Source organism: Dermacentor andersoni, chromosome 8 (genome assembly GCF_023375885.2).
Source record: "Dermacentor andersoni chromosome 8, qqDerAnde1_hic_scaffold, whole genome shotgun sequence".
Taxonomy (NCBI): Eukaryota; Metazoa; Arthropoda; class Arachnida; order Ixodida; family Ixodidae; genus Dermacentor; species Dermacentor andersoni.
Window position 1 is genome coordinate 94,427,100 of NC_092821.1, and position 22,302 is coordinate 94,449,401.

A 22,302-nucleotide genomic window follows, 5' to 3' on the forward strand; every position below is an offset into this window, starting at 1 on the left:
AAGAAGTGTGGTGACGGAACCATGCAGCTGCTTTCGAAGAAAGCATTGCTAGGGCCCCTTCAGAGTAAGGAAGGTCAAAGGGGTTCACAAATGGTGATGCTTACGTGGAGGATGCCGTTGAATCGACGGAGCGAAACCACGACCGACACTTGCCAGCGTTCGCTATGGAGCATGCTCACGTACGCCGGGCTGTCGGAGCGCTGGCCGCCGAGGGTCACATATATGGGCAGGCTGCCGTTCCCCGCTGTTCGGAACTGCTTCGTGTGGTCCACCAGCAGGTCGAACCTCTCGTTGTCGAGTGCGAGTGTGCCTCGTCGGCCCAGCTTATGGTCTTTGGGCGTGCCAAGAGACAGGCTCTCCCACAGAAGAACGGTGCAGTAGGTTATCGTGATATCGGTCACCACGTATCGCTCCCAGAGCTCCTGTGTCCTTCATAACAATATCGCAAGAAACGTCATGTGCTTAAGGCAACTAGCAGTGATAAACAGAGTTACCTAATTATAAGGGCAACTTTCCTTACTAGCTGGGAATTGGGCTGTGAAGCACTGACGAATTGATGGCTTGGAGCTAGATTTGTCCGTGTGGGTTTCTTCTCTTTGCACACGCAGCGTGGTACCAAAGCCCACTTTGTCTAGTCAGAATTCGCGCACGCAGCCGGGGATCCGAGCCCGCAATTTGTTGCTCCGAAACAAAACCAAGCAGTGGTGTTTCACTGGTGTCACCGCACACATTCGCTACAGAAAGCACATAAAGGAGCCATGTGAAAAAATAGTTTCCAGAAGAGAGCAAATGGTTGGCTGCTTGAATCGTTGCCTAACAGCCTGTAAGCGGTGGCATCCGATTCAGCGGTGTCATCGTGTGTGCGTTTATTTGATATTTTGTGTATCTGCTTTTGTGGCAATTATACCGCTCAGCAAGACCCAAATGAGCCAAGGGCAAGTTATAATAAATACAGAAACAGTTTACAGAATCCACCTTCTTAGTAAGGCAAAAATAAAAAAATAAAAAGAGCTTGCGACAGCTCTGATGCAAGCCATTACGACAATCTCGCAAGTAGCATTTCAACCGAGAAGTAAATTCCGTTACTTTTGTCGGAGTCACCTCCTGGTGCTCCCAGCTGCTTCATCAGCCCGCTGCTGAAAATCTTCGGTTGCTTGGATCGAGCCCAAAGAGCATGCAGTATCGCAGGCAACACCAACACCTTCAAACTTACTAAACAGGTGCTCCACACGGCTTCAATTTTGGACTACATTTATTTTCAGTTTGTGTAGATTTGTTCGAATGCATTTTCCTCTGTGCCCAACACATCATTTACTCTCTGATAACAGGAAAATCTTTACGTCAAGTCAGGTATTCAAATTCAAATTGTTTGTTAATAGGCTTAACGAATATCGAAATATACATGCTTTGGCGCTAAAAAAAATCTTAATTATTTCCGGACGTTCAGATGAAAATTGCGGCCCGTATTTCGGCATGATCAGACAAAATTGCATCTACGCGCTAAGCAAGTTGGTCTAAAAAGTGTCCCCTACCTTAGTACAACTGCTTTATCTTCACTTTACTTCCACAGGCCAAAACTATTGTTGCGGCAATATGACATGAGGTGTCACAAACCATTCACTCCAAGTGCCACAACAAAACATTCAACATCAAGCTGTACGTACTATTACTTATAGTTCAATGCACCGGTCAATCCTATTACAGACTCAGAACATTTGCCATTTACGGAGCCTGTTGTTTCCAACCTAGGCATTGTGACTTACTTGAAAATTCACAATTCCTAAATTTCGCGCGTCGTACAGTTTTTTTTTTAGTTACTTTGTTCCGGTACTGCAAAACAACCAAAAACACCTGCTTTCCAGGGTTCGTGGAATTCCTAAAAAGCAGGCAGGTTAATCCTAAGTGATCAAAATACGGAATGTGTCATCACCTTACGTTGAGGCCGCGATATGTTTAACAGCTTAGAACGACAGGAAGGTAGACAATTCGGCCGAGAGTGATGGCGCGCAAAAGTACAGGCGTGCCGGGAACGAACACCAGAAGATCACGAGGGCCACGTGTGTCCTTTCCTTTGTGACTATGTTTTCCATGTCTACATTTCAGTACCAAGTAGCTAATGGTTAATAAATGGTTAAGGAATCAACATGTCGCAAAATGAAATTTCAAATTTTTCCATTCAGGTCAATTTGTCCATTATTCTCCCATTCTTTGCTGCCCGTATTTTGCCCACTGCATATTTTTTCTCGTTCGCGCATGAAATAAGATTCTTGCACGATTCTGGATCCAACCAAGTCATTCCGTTGTAGGCGCAACTATATTTTGCAACGCATTATAATAGGAAGTCCAATGAGAATTTTAATGTGAGTGTTGTCTGATCGCACAATACGCGAATCTTAAAACAGGTAAATAGTTATATTTAAAAATCGTATTCGTTGCGCAGGTCATGTAAATCAGAGCTCCTAGAATAACAAAGCTTTGCTGGAGATCTTTTACACGAAATAACTGTGTAAATTACGAAAAAAATATTTTGACTCATCCGTAATGTGTTTCAGAAGAATTAATTGAGTACGTGAAGGAACGGGTTACAGTTCAGTTGCAATACTTACGCTACTTTCTAAAATTCGGTTTGGTTGAATTCCGTTTTATCAGTGTTGGGGTATATTGAAAGTGGCGCTCAAAGAACCTCACCCGAGGTTTAGCACGCAGATAACCGGCCGGACGAGGGTGGCCGGTTTCCGGTGAGCGTCTATCGGATCACGTGGCGGCAAGGGCGCGCTGTCATTCGACGGCTGCCAGGCCTCATCTTCAAAGCTCAGCACCGTTCTCGGGTACTCGTTGCACATAACTGTGTCATTCGCATCTTCAACACAAGCCTGTTCGAAAAAGTAAGAATGAAATACTGTGGTTTCGCTAAATGTTCGAAGGAGTGAGCGCAGTAATTATCCTAGCACGACGGTTGGTAAAAATCACAGTGTGTTATACCCTACGTCTGTGTACTGCTAAATTGTCGTGCAGTGCCAAATCGAATGGCGCTCCGCCAATGAGCGAGAAGACGTGATCAGCCATTGCCATAAAAAAAGTGTTTGACCTTATCTGATCTGCCTGAAAGAACGGACGCTCATTAAAAACACTAATCGCAGCGATTGCTTGCAGCACGCGCCGTTTAGTGTTTCCCTCAAAGAGTGGGGTTTTATGGTTAGTTTTGATGTCCATAGGTGACATAATAGTTCACCAGAGATTGCGTCTGGTGTTTGGTGCAGTGGTGAGTTCTAACGACAGGTGAGGTTAGCCTTGCGATCGAGGCTGGCAACTTCTGCCAGTCTCAGCATATAGTGCCTCTGAATATCTTCACAACTGCTTTGATTGAAGCACGTATTGCAGTGTGTCATTCATAATGGCACGGTCGTAAAGCACATGGCGAAAACAGCCTTACGTCTTCCTACATAACAATATTGTACTCATTCCATTGACTTTTTCGTGCACAGCTTTTGGTACTTTAGACCTGCTCATTCCAAAGGTAATGTTAAAGTGGAGCGGGGAAACTTTCGTGTCACGGAAGCCAACAGTTTGCAGATGCATATGTGAACCCATTACGGTTCACGTAAACGCGTGAAGGTCGACCGTTTCCTGACAGATGCAGTTTCAGACAACAATGGTTCTTAATTCTATGCCAATGAAGCCTTATCCAGAATGCGTTACTATGCAATTATGTGTGATACAAGAGTGTTTTCACTCACCATTGGGGCTGTCACGTTGACCTTTAGACGAGAAGCGACGAAATCAGAGCGCCTGTGCGATAGTATCAGTATCGCCGCAGGCACGACCAACAGCATGAACAGCGCCGTGCTTAGCACCCAGGCATAGTATAGCAAGCCGTGCTTTCCAATATGAGTGCTCTGTTCAACACTTTCGTCGTCTTCATCCTTGTCGATTATTTTGCAATTAAAAAGAAATCCATTTGCATTGAGTACCGCACTTGCTCACGAATGTTTACGCATGTGCTTACGTGATACGATTGTAGTCTAGAGTGAGGTAAGCTATTTTGAGGCTTTTCTTTTTCTCCTACGCAGAGGTGAGCAGAGGTGAAATTCTTTATAAGCGAGGACTTAATCAGTAAGTTGCAGGTAACTAAGCTGCGTTAACTTGCTGCCGTGATATTATCAGAATAAAATATAAGATGATTTTTATAAGCCTTGAAGATTCGGAAACCTTTAGTGACGTTTGACGTGGGACGCGCGCACACACACACACACACACGCACACGCACACACACACACACACACACACACACACACACACACACACACACACACACACACACTGCTTAGCATGGACAGTAGCACAAATTTGTTGTCATCTGTAACGTTTTATTTGTTTCCTAGATGTGATGTCATTCGCCTCAAGCTATTTATCTGATTCCAGAATGGTTCTCATGAAAGATTGCAGCCAAATGTGTTGAAACATGCCAGATAAGGGATTGTGAATAAACAAAAAATCCGCTTACTTCGCCGGCGCTTTCAATGACAGGGCTACGAAGCGGGGCTATCCGATATGGCGGAGATTCATCGCCCTCTTCGCCGGCTGGTGCTACCTGGCCGTTTAAAGAGACATAATAAATATAGAGTCATGGATTATTAAATATAGCTCTTCGTTATTGCTGTTAGTGACCGAAAACATGGTCTGGCGCACCGATAACGGCCAAATGAGGCGTCTCCTAATAAGTGACGTAAATGTTCTCGGAATAATATATAGCTTTTATTTTGTTTTCGCGAGTCCGTCAGCAAACGATTACACGGTTACATTTTATTATTAGGTGCAACAGCCACTGTTAAGCAGTGAAAGAAAAAAAGTGGAATGAGATATGCAAAAAAAAGTTTAACAGGATGGAATGTGACATAGAGCCGAGTATAGTGCATCTGAGGTCTTCAAGCCAACTCGGCTTCTTCCTCACAGGATAACGAGGCAGATGACGCTACTCCACTTGAAATTTGATCAAAATCACACTTTATTCTCCTCCGAGTTGGGAGGGACGCCACGCAAGAATCTACAGTGGGTAGCTTGACTGGGTCTGCGCTCCGGGTTATACGGCATATGAGTTAAATAGAAGACAGGAATAAGAACTATACAGAAGTGCACTAAAGATCGAAATGAAATGTTCAGACACGAGTGGAATGTAACGCATTAGGTAGTATTTCCTTGCGTTCAAGCTCTGCAAAGGAAATGTGAACCCACATGTACAATATTTGGAATTAAAGAAAAATCACAAAATATACAGAGTGCCCACATGAAACCCTCCTGACTTCAGAATGAAAAAAAAAAACTGATACCGCGAAACCTGCGGTTTGTTGCATCATGCAAAGTAAGTGAAATTAAAAAAAATTTTCGAAGCGATTGTTCTTGTTTTTTGTAAGGTGCTGAATAAATTCCAAATGTGATACCTAAAGAGATAGCCTAAGGTGTGGTGTGGTATACGGAAACGAAGTCACCTATGGCTGTACAATAACAATTTGTGCGTGAATTTCTACGCAAACCACCAGACTTTTTGAGTTCATTATTATGATGCCACAAACTTCAGGTAACACTATATCATAGTTTTTTACTTAATCTTTAAATCAGGAAAGTTTCATGTGGGCACCCTGTAGAAACAAAGAGCTAAATACCCCTCATACAAAAAAGAAAAAAAAAGAAATATGGTCGTATGAGAACTCACCTAATTAAAAAGTGCATTCGTTAGATTATAATGAAAGAAAAAGAAACCCAAAGAATAATAATTAATGAAATAAAGAATAGAATTTGCAATAGTAGCACATTGGTAATGGGACGTCATTGTGTATTTTTGCTTTTTCATATAATGGAGCTGCACGCTCATAGGGTTCCCTCTTTTGATTCCATGGTTACTATGCAGGAAGGCCCGAGTTTCACGAAGTTCGGAATCTCCGCGAGCTCTCGTGCCGCCCTCGGATGAATGAGCAACACCGAGACAAAGTTCAACCCTCCAGTGTCATTGGCTTCTCTAGATTGACTCATTGTTTATCATTACCTGGGCTTTATTACCTCATGGGGAACCGAAAACGGATACACGTTGCCAAAGCATCGTTCCCGTCTTTCATTTGTTTATCGTTTGTTTATCCCGAAGTGCAGTTACAGAAAAAAAAAATAATTTAACGTATTCGAAAGAAAGAAAATGTTGACGTGGGAATGCACCGCGTATGCACCATTCGCATCCGACGGTGGATAGACAGATAATGCCCGATAGAGGAGATACGCCCCAGAAAGATACGCCCCAGAAAGCTTGAACCGAATGTTTAGATAGATAGCTGGACAGTCGTGGTATTGCGATATTTTATTGGTAACAACTAAGGGCCACATGCACATAGCATTGCCCCGTTTTCAATGTTTGAAACAAGAAAGCGGCGTGCGCAGGCTGCACTCGTGTTGATATACGTGGTTTTATCTTTACATATCATTGTCTGCAGCTTTCGCGCGTTCCGAACTATCTTTATTCGCCGACTGCCGTCGAACAAAGCCAAGCGAGCGAAAACGTTCAGACATCCTGCATAGGACCCCCGATCGCTCAAGAGTCCTGGTAGGCAATTTTAACTGCTTGTGCACCCGCGACCCTTGTTTTTAAATACGGTTTCCAGTACGCTACATTTCTTTCTTTAGCACGAGGTCAGAATGGGAGCGAGGAGAATGAAAGATATATGGCTATTACAGTAAGGCCATGGCTGTTTTTCTTGTCTAGCGATTCTTGGGCGGCATTGTCAATGGGAGCACCAGCAATACGTAACGACACAATCATCACCCGTCTTTTCTTCAGTTGTTTCTTCACGCAGAGCTGTGCTTCCTGCCTACTTCTTCACCCAGCAGTCTGTTCTGCTTCCATACTACTGGGCAGAGTGTTGATTTCAAAGATTAGAAACGCTGTTTAGGAATTACAGAGGCCAAATCGGCGATGCTTATCTGCAAGAACGGTCTATCGTTAGCCAGTAAAGTGTGTAAGCAATTGTTGGTTGGCTTGGCCAGCGCTTCTTCTCTTATGAAGCGTCTTAGCGCGCGAATTAAGTGTGGATGTGGACCCAGACCCCAGAAAATGAAGTCATTTCGAAGGAGCACGGAGATTGCCTTTCCGACTTTTTCTTTCATTTTTTTTGCGTTGAATGAAGGTCTTATAGGCATTCAAACCCTTGAATAAATACTGACCAGCCTCGAAACACTCATAGTAATTTAAATTTCAGCGAGCCTGTATTGGTTTCATCTGCCGGTAGGCGTAGATGTCATGTCGTCGTGGCACAGATGGTGGTCATGTTGGACGTACATAGCGACGTTCTGACACGCGTTCTAGCTTGCCTAGTCTGCTTGCTTTCTTTGCAACATCTGCAACATCTCCTTCCGTATTCTCGCAGCCATTGTCGTCCGCCATATCCCTAACATGTTCGGGTGAAGTGCTCGTTAGGCCGCTTTTGGTCGTTCACGGACAAAAAAAAAATGTTGGGACGATCGTCTGGAATAACAACAGCATTGTGCTTTTGAACCCCTAAGGACCACTTTTTCGGCTAACGGTGGTCAGCGAACGACATGGTTCGCATCCACCGCAAGCACCATGTTGAGCCATTACCAGCACGTTGTATTGCTCGAAAACCGTGGTGCTGGTGTTTCTGCACGTTCCGGGCAGCCCATGAATTTGAGTTTGCATTTGAAAACGTGTTTACTTTAGAATGTACACCTTTCTTTTTAATGATAATGGTAAGCTACCAGTCCGGATCTGACAATGTCTGCCGAATGCGCTCCAACCCATTTTTATTCTGTAAATTTCCTTCTCATGATCAGGGTTCCCTGTGAGTAATTGACCTAGGTAAACCTACCCCTTCATAGACGCTAGAGGCTGAATGGCGATACTGAACTCTTGTTTCCTTGCTTTTGTGTTTGTCTTCTGCATGTTAATCTTCGACCTTACTCTTACTTTCTCACTGTTAAGATCCTTAATCATCTGTAGTAGCTCGTGTGCAGTGTTGCAGAACAGGACAATATCATCTGAAAACCGAAAGTTGCTGAGATATTCGCCGTCGATCCTTACTTCTAAGACTTCCCAGCTTAATAGCTTGAATACTTCTTCCAAGCCCGCAGCGAATAGCATCGGATAGATTGTGTCTGCTTGTCTGACCCCTTTCTTTATTGGTGTCTTCATATGTTTACTGTGGAGGATTAGGGTAGCTGTGGAATCTTTTCTTCATATTTCCTAAAATATTGATGTACGCCTCTGTACTCGTTGAATATATAATGCCTATATCAATGCTGGTATCTATACTGAATCAAATGCCTTCTGGTAATCTGTGGAAGCCATATAGAGAGGCTGATTTTACTCTGCGGATTTCTACCGGTTCTGGCATATGGGGCAGAAACTTGAAGACTGACAAAGAAGCTCGAAAACAAATTAAGGACCGCGCAAAGAGCGGTAGAACGAAGAATGTTAGGCGTAACGTTAAGAGGCAGGAAGAGAGCGATGTGGATAAGAGAGCAAACAGCGATAGCCGATATTCTAATTTACATTAGGAGAAAGAAATGGAGCAGCGCAGGTCATGTAACGCGTACGTTAGGTATCCGATGGACCATTATGGTTACAGAATGGGACCCAAAAGAAGGGAAGCGCAGTCGAGGACGGCAACTAGGTGGGGAATTGAAATTAAGAAATTTGCAAGCGCTACTTCGAATCAGCTGCCGCAGGACAAAGGTAATTGGAGATCGCAGGGAGAGGCCTTCATGCTGCGATGGACAAAAAATAGCCTGTTGATGATGATGTTAATTTTGAAAATCAACATAATTTGCCCAAAACATAAACAGTGAAATAGATCGGTGGGAAATGAAAGCTGCTAAGTAGACCAGGCATGTTTTTATCAACACCATCGGCCCATGGTAGGAAGATATGATGAACGGAAACTGTTCCCAGTTGGAAGCCCAGCGCCGATGAATAGGACGTCGGAATTCTATCCATTGTTGTACTTAAGTTCGGTAGTCTGCTACGATGCTACTAGGGTGCGGAAGAGCGTAGCAGCTTATGAGGCAAGAGTGCCAAAACGTTATGATGCTATGCTCGTACCTCACCGCCTTGGGCGTGATGACATCACTACACACAGCTGGCAAACTAAACAAATACGGTCTCTTAGAAAAGCAATCATGGTCAATTAGTTAGGGTGCTCTGATGCATGTTAGCACTTTTTATTCTTTGTAGACCTAGGACTTCTACTTTACACTAACCATTTAAAAGTCCTAAATAGCGTGACAGTCCATCTTTGAAATGGATGATGTCCGGCTTACGTTTGCGATTAGAAAAATTTTTAAATTTTAAATTCTGCTGCGATTGTTTCTAATCAGAGAAGTATTTCTGAGTGTGCGGAACCAAAATTCTAAACACAATCGAAATACGGTAAAAGCGAATCATTGTTATGAAGCAGTGAAATAGATAGTGGGTTGTCATACCCGCGGTGGTATCGTGGCTTCATTTAGTTGTGACTTGACTGTCTAGTGTCCGGAGTGGGAAGTGGTTCTTTTCTGTGTGGCCCCTTTTTTAAGCAGCACTTAAAGAATGTGCAGTGTCCAGAATCACAGGACCAACACATATTTTAAATTAAGTAATTGAGAATGACGAGATTTGATTGGGGAAAGAATAGCGTGATTATCGCTGTGGTGAAGTCTCGAATCACGGCCAAATAGTGCTTGGATCAATACAACTAGCAAAGCAGTTCGTTGGAAGACACAATATATGACAGGGCGCGTTAAAGGGGCAGCTCGCGCCATTTACATTTACAGACGGTTGTTTTCTTTTTCCTATGCAGAAAAAACTGCAGACGTCAATGGACGGTATTGTTCAACTCGAGAAGTGCATAGCCAATGGCAGTTGCTGTGGTTGAGACCTAGGCGACTGCAAAAGTCATTGTTAGAACATAAGTCAAGTTATCGTTTTCATGCTGGTGCAGCGCGCGCACTATAGTGTTTAGTGCAACGTTAGACCTCGAAAGAAATAGAAGACAGTACACAAATTGAGCGCACCTACACAATGTACTTTCCAGTTTGTTCTATGCTATTGGAATGAAACACCATATCATGAAAGAATCTGCTTCCAGTGTAAATGATCTCTCATGTTTACCTTCTCATTCTCGTGGTAATATTACTTAATATATGTCGAATTTGCATCAATCCTCTGAAAAGACATTGAGCGCACGAATACTTTCGCCATATGCAGAAAATTTTTCAGTAACACACGAATTAGTTTCACCAACATTGGTTCATTTCACTTCATCTTCTAAAAAAATTCCAACTCTCCCTCAAATATTTTGACACAGACCAAGCTGTGTGAATTTCAACGTATAGATCTTTTGTAAAAACAACAGAATACCTGAGGCGGCCTGAGGGAGTTCCTTGCATAATGAATATTTTATTGCTGTGAATAACTGACGCAAACGGTGAGAGTCAAGTGGAAGCGATGCACAACAGCAGCAACGTGGCTGTGACCGCTAGTCATTTGGGTGGCCTGCTCATGACGGGTGCACCACTGCCAACTATGATTCAAAACTGGCTGACAGTGAATGGTACCCGTGAAACGATCCCCTTGATAGAGTAGTTGCAACGAATATTACAGAGAAAAGCAACAAGCAAGTAAAACGTGAGTTTTCTCAAAACCTGTTTTCCGAGTGGATTCGGGCTGGTTGGAGGCGCCACGACGTTTGAAATTTTCCTGGCGGTACGGTGCAACAAACGCGACGGCGTGTTGTCGTAAAAGAATATGCCAGGATCATTTTCTCCTGGCCCATCAGGATACAAGGCTGGAATGTTGGCCATTTCCTGCATAGACAGAAGGACGCGGAACCCCTGGTTGATATCTGCATCACTTACAAGTCTGTGCAACCGTGCCTTTGTGCCAACAAGTAAAGACCGAAAAGGTAAGGGTAATGAGGACAGGACAAGAATTGTACAGGGTAATAGCACGAAAAAGGATGCTTTCATTTCGGAATGATAACTGTGGCAATTAAAGGAATTCTTGTGCGATCAGTTGAAATGAGCATCCAGTACCATACTAGACGCAGTCTATTGGCCAATGCATGAGTAACTTGCGCGAACATCACTTGTAGCGCTATAAAACGGAACATTGTCCCTGGCGTTTCACGCATGTTTGGACATAAACGTATTTTCCCAGATGGCATAATATTGTTCATATGTACGCGAAATTTTTCTTGCGGGCTTATTAGATAGGCCAACTTGCTACAATATACTTCTCAAAACATTTTAAGTCGGTTTCCTAGCATGACTCAACTAAATGTTATCACGAACATACGTGAGTTCCGATAACAGTAATAAAACCTGAATACTGCTATTATGTTCGTTTTATACCCTAAACATCACATCATAAAACACTCCCCTACTCACTCTACCACGGAATAGCCCTCACGTGCTGGCATGATGTCACGTTCATTCAGCTTCCCCAACTGCGGCATCAACTTTAGAGAGCGCTCCCCCATTGCCACGAGCTCCACCGTGCTGCCTTGTTTTCCAAATGCTATGAAAATTTCTCTAGTTTGAGAATTTGCGGGTTCTTTGAAAACGTTCGGGTAGAGCTTCAAACATCTTGTAACTCAGCAATTAGGAAACATAAAGGCGTCTTGTTATCACTCTCTTGTCCAATATCCAAACCAACCTGCACGTTTACTAGTTTCCCTGAATTCACTCGTGCGGACGACAATTCTATTACTAATCTCTTAGCTCATTAGCTCATAATTTCATTATGTTATCTTTGTCAGATAGAGAGGATGTAAATTGTCGTGTTAATTACTTTCAGGATGTTTTCCTTTATCCAACTATTTGTGCCCATTAAAATTAACAAAAATAATGCTAACCTTCCCTGGATGACTCGTGAGATCTTGCATTTATCTCGTCATGTCCTTAGGCTTAGGCGTTTTCAACGAACCAACGATCCTAAACCTGGACAGATCTCACAGGGCAAAAAAATGAATTTATAAATGCAAACGCGCAAAGATCCTTTTTACGCGTTTACCTGCCTGATCTGTAAAGAACTAACCCTCGTAAATATTGGTCTTCTAGTCTGCCTCGCTATGCATCACCCACTTCACTCAAAATTGCTGATGACGTTATCAGCGAGCCGTCTGCAATATGAGATGCTTTCGAAAAGTGTTTTCCGTCCGTATTTGTACCATTTGTACCCGATAACAACTTCATTCCTTCACTTACCAATATAGTTCGTTGTGAAGCAATCTGTGAGATTACCATAAGCAATGAAGACATTCTTAACCTCGCATTAACCCGCTGTGGTTGCTCAGTGGCTATGGTGTTGGGCTGCTGAGCACGAGGTCGCGGGATCGAATCCCGGCCATGGCGGCCGCATTTCGGTGGGGGCGAAATGCGAAAACACCCGTGTACTTAGATTTAGGTGCACGTTAAAGATCCCCATGTGGTCGAAATTTCCTGAGTCCTCCACTACGGCGTGCCTCATAATCAGAAAGTGGTTTTGGTACGTAAAACCCCATAATTAATTAACCTCGCATTAAATCAAGAAATGCACCGCTCCGCGCGGGATACACAATGCATTCTTGGTTCGCTGTTCCTTGTGGCCATCCAGATATCTGATGGTCATAGTCAACAAATCTTTATCATCTACCACCACTGTTCCTTCCTCATGGAAGATAGCTAAAGTGCTTCCACTTTATAAATCCGGTGATAAGCGGTTTGTCGTTCTACAGACCGATTTCAATAACTTCAGAATCATGAAAAATATTAGAACATATCATTCATAAACACATAATACTTTTTCTGGAATCACATAATCTGCCATATAAAATATAGCATGGGTGCAGGTGTGGTTATAGTACAACGCAGTTGAGTTTACGCATGACATTTTCCTTAACCTTGATGTTGACAACCAGGTTGACACTATCTTTATAGACTTCTGAATATGACTTCTGAATGCTGAAAAATTTAAGCGTCAAGTGTATATTACAATTTCACGTGTGCTATGTATACGTGTACTAGTGTATGCAGCCAACATAGTGGCACACTATTTTAATGGCTTCAAGCAGACTTGAGTTTCGCGCTGAGTTTCGTAATTTTCGCTCAACCTGCATATCGCAAACGTTGAATCTTGCCTGTTCTTATGCCGAACTACCTGTGTGTTAAATATGTCTTGCAATACTGGGGCACATTTTTTACACACTATCTGCACACGTTACACTTATGTCATTATTTATGTAACTCACGAATGTGAAATACTGTTACCTTGTTTTTATAAAACTACAGTGCTCCGTACGCTTCTAGGCCGTTTGCATCGTTCGGAGTGGATCTAACTGTAATTGCAACCTGTTTGTAAAACTGTGAGTAGATGCAGCGTAAAAGTACAGGGAGTATACTGGCTTCTGTTATAGCGCTACAACAGCTCGACATTGTTTTTTGTTCCGGCAAAATTTAGTGCGATATTTAGGAAAGGTAGGCGAAACATGGTTTCGTATAAAATTACTAAAGAGAACGCTATAACTAGTAGGAGCGGTTCAGCATGGTGGCTCAGCCAGTTTGTTAGTGACATGACTGATTTGGCTAAACTTCGCCCTTCTGGCTTAAAATGGCTCTGCGACTTGCAAGTGATCGTTTTCAACAAAACCTTGCCTCAGTGGTGAAACAATTGAGAAGTATTTGGCACATGGCCCGGCTGCAGAAAGCTACATTTTCTTGCCTTGTTAGAAAAAAATAGTTAGCTTGAAATTTTAAACTGGACAGTAAAACAGCAACCATGAAAGTTAGGAGCCAAAATCACAAATATTGGACAAATGCATCTACTATATCCATCTAGTCTACGTTAGCTGAATGATCACAGTTCATTCTAGTAAATGTTTAATTAAGTTTAACAGGGAAGACCTCAAGCAAACCCAGGGCTTTCTTTATTTTTGTAAATTTGGGAAGAGATTACAGCTGAGCAGACCAGCTGGAGATTGTAGGAAAAACCACGCAGCCTGACGCATGGGGAGCTATGACGTAAAGGTATTCCATTGTAATTTTATTCCAATCTCATGACGTCAAATTTGCGCAATCACCCAAGTAAGCGTAGGCGGGAACCTACAACGTTTTCTGACGAGGCCCAGTCGGTCCAGTTTCTTCGGTTTTCAAACGAAATTTGCCTGAGGGGTCAGGTTTGCCTTATCTCCCTCGCTGGCGAGAGGCGATGAGTGCTCATTAGTGGAAAGGATGTAAGCCGGACCAAGCTAGTGGCCAAGCAAGGAGGGTTTTACCGGGGTCTCCGAGAGGTTAGAGCGGTGCTGGCACCAGCCCGGCGTCACATAACATAGGCAGGGCGGAGGGCAGTGGATACGGAACCTCCGATTAGTCTCAGTTATCTTGCTTAGCTTGCTTCCTCGGCGATCACGGCGGTGTGCAACGAGGCGATGAAAATGCCGCCAAAATTGATCCTCAGAATAGTCGGCACAGCGACGTCGTCCACGCAACAAAAGGTCTCGGTAACATTATACTACGAAGAGGGGGTGGGAAATGGCAGCAACAACTGGATCAGAAGAGAAAGTTCAGCCTTCAGCACTGTGAAACGACACGTCAGCAACCATATCTAACTGCTGTGCTAATATTTACTCCGAGAGGTACTCTTTTATTGTGGTGTGCGCGATTGGCTGTCGGTTCAGTGAGACAGTCAGTATTGATAACCTAGTAAGATATAAACTGGCAGTGTTTATTGCTCCATCGAAAGCTTCGCATTTAATGACCGAAACTTTATACAACGAATACATGCATTATCATCAAAATACCATTATTGCCTTGACAAGCATGTATTCAGAGGCTTGCTAGTAGATATCTTGCATTTGAACGAAACACGGGCAATTCAGCGACGTAACAAAGCTATTCGCTTACTTAGATAATCATCTTCGGTAGCTACTGCACGATTTTTTTTTCTTAGAAGCGCCTTATCGCAACTTCATTTTCGGCATAAACAGATGAAGTGTGCGCTATACTGAAATCAGAATTGTTTTGTAACCCTTCCACGTAAAAGCGGTTGGATTGCATTTGGAATTAAATTAAGTACTTCGATTTCTAAAGCCGTAGTGACATAACTATTGATTACAATTCAAATTTATGTAGCTCAGCTTGCATAAGATGGCAGCCGTTGTCCAAAACTGTGATGAGCACTACGAGTTGCGTTACCGTTACTTGCGCATATACAGCTGTGCGAGATGAACTGAGGTATCGGACTGAAGTGTAAATTCGACAGAGGAGTATTGCATTTTCCGGGATGAAGCGAGAATCTGGGAATTGGGATATATAACGAGGTGAGCAAACAAATTTTTACGCAACTTACGCAACTTACGCAACTTCCATTGAGCGTTAACGGGAAGTATTTAGCTTCACTTTATTTCGCTCAGAATACACACTGATCGTCGCTTGACATGCCGGTTCGAATTTCATTTTATCATACCCAAGTAAATACATTCTCGCCAACAGCCAGAGCCACAGCGATCGTCAACCACCGATCTTCTATTCCACTCTAAATGGAGCAGTCTCCGGCAATTGAAGAAATACATGCACTTTTGTTCGCATAATAATGCATGTTTAGTCCGTAGACGTCCCTTGCCCGCACTGAGGTGTGGCCGTTTTGTCATGTAATGTCACAGAACGGCAAGAACAGATGAAATAGGCACGTATGGAAAGTTTTGTCCAATAGGGGAGGCACAACGGTGAGAAATGCGTATTTCAGATTTTTTCACACGTTCACCTAAGATAGGGAGCTTTCGTGGTTTTCGTGATGTGTGACAGACAGGCGATGTGGGCGCAGCATCAATACTTTCTTTCACCAGTCACGGAGGGCTAATGGCGCAATAGAAACAGAAACGGATTTGAATAGCTTTAGGTTATAGGGCGCCTTATCCCCAACACGGTCTGGGATAGGGCTACGTGGTGTTCCACAGAACTACGTGCACATCAGATAGCGCAACCAGACAAGGACTAGAAGGAATGACGAAGAGTGATTATCTTGTCACCATCAGCGCGCGCCGTCTCAACTTCTTGTCCAGGATCCCGTTGACTGCTGCGTTGTGCAATATCTTGTATAATCTCATAAGGACTGTTCATGTTTACTGTTGAACACGTGCGTGGTGCTACCATGAAGTTGGTACTCATCCCCGCCTTCTTTCGATGTGTTTGTCTTGCGTGGAATAGTGTCCCAGTCTCTTATTGCTTGTCAAAAAAAGTTAGTGAAATGTTCAGTGAGTTTGGTTGCGGCTCTGGCAGCATAATAGTAATTAATAGGACCAAGTGGTCGTTAAAAGCAGCACCTTTCGGGAGAAAGCTTCCAGATTCGACCCAGGTGTCACATGAATGGAGCCCATGTGTTTGCTTCGGGGGACTGAAGCCAAGCCTTGGCTGCCTTGAACCGGCATACTTCGTCGCTCTTTCGGCGCGTCAGGAAGAGTGGCTCGTATGCTGGTAGCGTCCTGCTCCGAGAGGAGGGAGAGGAAATAAAGCGTGGCTCGAGATAAGGGCAACCAACAAAAAGTCTACGAAACACGAAGCCAGCCAGAAAAAAAAAAAAGACGAAACAACCGCAGTCGCTATACAATAATTCATTTAGCAAGATTTGGGAAGTGGTTATTTGTAGCACTATGTGAGATTAATGTTTACGGGTGGCGCGCCCCATTCTACTGTGTTTTATCGATACGTGGGAGCCAAGCAGTTAAGTCAAGCTCAAGTCCCAGTTCGCAACCCGGTGCAGTAAAGTAACTAAGACCAACTCTGCTTGGCGCAGCATCTTGAATGATGGCGCCTGTTTCTTTCTTTTCAACCACAAGTGTAGCATCTCAAGGACGCCGCCACAAAACGCTAGCTGTCACGTGGGGAGGTGTTTTATAGCGGCCCCCTTACAACCATACCACCATGCAGTCCCACAAGGTGGCACTCTAACACCGGTTCTAACACAGGCACCCGTCATATGACTGTATGGTGATACTCTACTATGGGTGGTACTAGCACCTGTGGTACGGTACCGTCAGTACCGCCGGCCTTACCGCACGCACGTACCGTAGCACCGTGCGGTTTTTACAGCTACTTTTGAGCGCGCTGTCTGCGAGATCGGTCAGACACTATTAGACATGAAAAATCATGGTCAGTTCACAAAGGAACATATAGGCACCAATAGTGGCCATTTCCAATGATAGAAAAAAAAACGAACGTAAAGAAAAGAAAGTACTAAGAATGCATAGGACTAAAGCCTTCCAATATTTCATATATAGTCGAAGGAATTTCCTAGACAAAACTCAATGCACCGACGCAGAACATCTTCAAAAATTTTGCACCACACCACAAATACCAGAAGCACAACCCTGCCGTGCATTGTAGCCTGACCCTACACTAACCGCCTTTTTTTTTTTTTTCATATTGCTCACCTAAAAGAAAGCACAAATTTCGTGATCGCGTGAGCATAGTTAGGCTTTATTACGCGCAATATTGTCACTAGGAGTAGCCATGCTGCGCTGCCTATTCCTAAACATTGCGCTTCCACAGACAAGGTTGTTTTAATCAGATAACCATATATAAGCAGTAAGGCTTACTATAAATGCCATAATTATGCCAATATAGATTCGCAAGTTGGCTAATGTTGGCTATGGTGAATGGGCAAGCTATTTTGAGGTTCGACTCGTTATATAGGAACACATGCACGCACATAACCCCTCCCCTCCCCCCAACACACACACTCAAGTACTTGCTCTGCAGCCAATTTTATTCTGAACTCAAGACACTCACCAACAAACTTCGCCACAGAGATTGATCGCCACGTTCTCCTCGTTGTTCAGTCTCGGGAATATCCAAATGTGCCTTCCTTTCCGGAGAATATGAGGACGTTGGAGCCGTTATATAATTTGATGTGATGCCTTTGCTGCTCACATCACTAAATACTTCATTATCTTGTACCGTTCGCGTCTCGTCATCGACAACGTCATAACTCCCGCTGCTGTGAGATTCATCAGAGGGTTGCGCTGGAGAGCTTCGTTTTGTATTTCCTAGTCGCACTTCGGGTACTGTAGTAGCGCGCTGCCCTCCCAGTCCATATGGAGTCGGACCTGCATCTATGCCATAATTCCCGCTGTCCGGAGGGCCATCGGCGTTTTGCGCTTCAGAGCTTAGTTCTGCATTTGATTCCTTTCGCGGGACGGCTGTAGCTGTGTGTAATCCCTCTTCATGTTCTGTAAAAGGGGCATCTACGTCGTAACTCCCGCTGCTCCGAGGACGGTCCACGTATGGTGCTGCAGAGCTCCGTTCTGTGCCGGACCGTTGCTTTCGCAGGAGTGCAGCAGCAGGCTGTCCTCTTTGTCCATATTTGGTCAAACGGGCACCTGGTTGCGATGTCCTGCAAAAAATAAATATTCGACAGGTGCCAATGATTTAACCTCACCGCCACTTGATTATTGTGGAACCAAGTAAATTTGTTTGCACGCATGCACAGTGTGTGTTGCAGATAAAGCAGACATTAAACTAGGGAGAGTTTGCAGACGCCGAACCACTCGCGCGTGCACAATAGAGGTGAGACGATGAAGCATATTAACACGCAGAGGATGTTAACCTTGATTAGCACAAGGGCGATTGCATTTGAAGCCATTTCTGCGTATCCGGGAAATTGAAGAAAATTGACGCAGCTGTTCTTGGTCACCACGCATACTGGATATTCTGTTGGGCCTAGAATGAATGACCTAAGGTAAGTCTTGTGGGAGCTAGATGAGTATGATTACGTGTTCTCAAATTTCCACAGAAAAAGCACTGCCACTGCTTGGAGAAGCTCCCTGTAAAATAAATACTCGTTAGTCACGACCCTGCGACCAAGCTTGTTTCTGTTCACCATCGGCGTAAACTCAGTTCGCCACTCCATGCTTTTGTGAACATCTTGTGGACATTTAGAGAATAATGTTGGGCTAGGTTGTCGGAATTCCAGAATTCAGATATACTTAACTAGCACCAAGAAAGACGTAGGACATGAAAGACTGCAAAATCGGACACGCGCCAGTGTCGAGGACACAAGGATATTGACGATGCGCCGTGCCATTGCTGGCAATATAGCACCACACTGCTAGCAGAAAATTCATGACCTTGCTGCCACCACACTCATTTGCTGTGGGCAGAAACAATCAAAACATTTCTCAGGGCCTGGGGCTGAAATGTGGATTCAGTCAGAGCCAGCCAGGCAGCGCTTTTTTGCTTACTAGTCAGGGTTGACTCTACTCCTTTACTTATGCCATCAGTCAGAGACTGACGTGCCACTTTCCCATGGTTTCCCATAAGCACCATTAATAGTGGGCCCTTCATACAGCAGGATTGACGTCTTCTGTTTCATTCAACTATTCATCAACGAGGAGGCACAGATTTCGGTATCAGAGATCACTGACCACGTATAAAAGTAGAATGCGCTTACCAGGTGCTCGGTTTGTAGACTTTCATAGGCAGATTCTCGTTACCGTCTGCCTCGTCATCAGGGGAGATTATTGTGTTTTCGTCACTTCTAGCCATTCCGCAACGCTCACAACGCGGCAAAGGTTAGGTCGTCTTCTTCTTTAGCTTCTACCCTCAGAACTCCGAACCCGTATCTTGGCCAGCATGTGAAATGCATGTGAAGCCTAATTATAAACAATCAACTCTTCACAATCAACCTTATTATTAGTAACAAACATCCTTCATAAACCGTAAGTGTTTAGTTAGCGCTTCAGTTGTCGCCTTCTTGGGGCCCTATAACGTAAAACTGTTCCAATATGTTTTTATTCCAAACTCCTGACGTCAAATTTGCGTAACCGCCGATCCAAGGATCGGGCAGTCACCAACAGGGTTGTCTGAACAGACTAATCAAACGCTCTGCTCGTTCATAGGAGGTCACTTTTGTTTGCTTGAAAACTAATAACGTTGCCTACACTGAGCGGCTTGTCTTATCTAATTGGCTGACAAGAGGCGAGGAGCACGCTCAAGTGGAGAGGGATTCATGGGGCAGAGAGCGACTGCACTGAAAGTCGATAACCGGATGAAGAAGGCGGTGCCGGCGTCTGTGGTTGGTCCGCTTTGCCTTACTTAGCTTGCGGTGGCTCGTCGAAAATGGCGGCGGCATGCAACGGAAGCTTAAGAACGACGCTGAAACAGATCCTCAGCAAAGAAGATTTGACAGAACAAGGTTGTAAACGGGCCGAAAGTGCTCGAAAACGTTACATGGCCACGCAAGAAATTTTATTATACGCAAACAAACTCATGCTCTCTGGCAGGTGTGAGTCACCAGTGCCTGAGCGATCGATGGCAGCCATCTTTTATTCCTTTTGGAACGGGGCAGCCTGCGGCTATTCAGAAGAAAATTCAGTTTTGTTCTGCATATTAATGCATCTTTATCGCGTACATGTCACTTTGACGCGTGAGTTTTTGTGGTTTTCTGACATCGCGTGGCAGGCAGGTGAAGTGGGTGCAGCTCGAAAACTTTTGACCAATAGCCGAGGACTAATGGCGAAAAGGGGTCGAATCATAAATAACCATTTTTCTTTTGTTCGATCAAACCATGCTTAATCAATGCGGACATGTCATATCATGTGGGGACCTATCCCGGGTTTCGTGACGTCGCGTGACAGACAGGTTAAGTGCGGATGGTCCAAAGAAGTTTTGAGCAATCGTGGAGGGCTGATTGCAGAGTTGGAATAGAAAATTTTGAAATAGTTTTACGTTATAGCTCCCTTGGTCTTATGTTTCGACACTGGCGCTCCTTTATATTTAATGAAATACCACTTCCCCCAGCAGTCTATCATTCTTAAAGGGGCTCAGGACCCCTTTTTTATCGAAGTGGAGAAAGGCATTTGAAGTGAAAATTCGCTATTTAAGAAATAGTTCGCCGCAAAAAAGTACATCTATGCGTTCAGCGGAAGCGCAGTTAATTGCAGTCAAGCACGACATCTGCTGTGCTTCCGTTTCTTCAATGCCTCGCAGTGCGAAGGCTGCGGCGCAGTGGGGCGTACCCACAACGCTCCGCCTTCTAAATTTCACCATGGCGCGCAGTTCAAATTTCGTTTTGGATGTTAACGTAGACGTCACGACTTCCGCTTTTAGTGCTCAGCTTTTGTGGACGCGGCTGCATACGCGGGAAACAAAGCTTTCGCAGTGGCGGTTGTGGACGGCCGCGGATCCACAAGACATGCTGCCACGGTAATCGCAAGGAAGCCTGAACAGGCCGAACAGGTTGCGCTCACCGACGACGATCTTTGCCATATCTACAGTGACTCCATAGCCGCTATCAGAGCTTTCCAAAAGGACACGGTCTGCGCAAAGGCTCTCAGAATTGTTACAAAGAAAAAGATTAAGAAACACGTCATACACTGGTTTCTGGCACACTTAGGACCAAAGATCGGCGACGTCCCCAACCTTAACGAGGCGGCACACGAGGCTGCGCGCGCGCTTACAGACCGCGCTGCTTCACCCGACCACTCGGAGAATAAGGACGCCCCCACTACATACAATGAAATCACTAAACACTACTACCTACAACGTAGAGAGTATAGCACGCCACACCGCACGCTCACTCGAGCTCAAGCGGTTACACTGAGAATGCTACAAACAGACACATACCCCACGCAAAACAGACTACACCATTACATGCCTGAGCTCTACGACAAGTCTTATTGCACCAATTGCAATAGATCCCTTAACGTATATCATTTACTCTGGCCGTGCTCGCAAGCTCACGTAAACTACGAACAGGACAAGCGCAAGTTTGAAGAAGCAATCCGGAGCGAAGAACTCGCTCCCAAACTCTGGGCCGTCCAGCAGGTCCACGACGCCGCCAGGAAACTCAACCTCCCGGTTCCGTCGTGGGAGACGCCCACTCCATGAAAGCCCAAAGCTCTCGTGGCCTGCAGGATCTCTAATAAAGTTGATTTCCTCCTCCTAGTGCCTACGACGCGCTAAACATTAGACAAGCGTTGTAGTCGTCAGCGATCTGCAGTGCGCTTTGTCAGTGGACTCGTAGCGGCACTTCGCGGCAGCCGCGGTATCTATGGCATGTACCCGACCGGAGCTTGATGTCAGCTATCGACGAATAGCAGTAGTCCAAGGGAATGACGAAATAGTGCGTCCGTTGACGAAATAGTGAGTCTGCAAGAGAATGAGGACAGGTCTTCCGTTGACAAGAGAGCGTTTTAAATAAAAGTGACTTCGCGATCCGCTTGCGAGCTCCATGCCCGGTGTACGACAAACCATGGTTGAGATATTCACAGCAGCGTTTGCTACCCGCGGACTATG

The 22,302-nt window shown here is 44.5% G+C and overlaps 1 protein-coding gene across 1 annotated transcript; it reads right to left on the minus strand.

Moving 5' to 3' along the window:
* Nucleotides 1–74: 74 nt before the first annotated feature.
* LOC129384196 (uncharacterized) lies at nt 75–19,571 on the minus strand. The gene is made up of 8 exons (XM_055069415.1): nt 19,457–19,571; nt 17,797–18,400; nt 16,332–16,490; nt 10,678–10,839; nt 4,505–4,591; nt 3,738–3,923; nt 2,689–2,873; nt 75–429 (listed from the first exon to the last, which is right to left on the minus strand). The coding sequence occupies exons 1-8, from the start codon at nt 19,549–19,551 to the stop codon at nt 75–77; spliced, it is 1,833 nt and encodes a 610-aa protein (XP_054925390.1). The 5' UTR covers nt 19,552–19,571.
* Nucleotides 19,572–22,302: the final 2,731 nt, after the last annotated feature.

Coding starts and splice junctions, on each gene's coding strand:
- LOC129384196 (XM_055069415.1), bottom strand. CDS start 19,551: ATGGCTAGAAGTGACGAAAACACAATAATCTCCCCTGATGACGAGGCA. Junction 18,401..19,456: donor GTCTACAAACCGAGCACCTG/GTAAGCGCATTC, acceptor TATTTTTTGCAG/GACATCGCAACCAGGTGCCC. Junction 3,924..4,504: donor TCATTGAAAGCGCCGGCGAA/GTAAGCGGATTT, acceptor ATAATCGACAAG/GATGAAGACGACGAAAGTGT.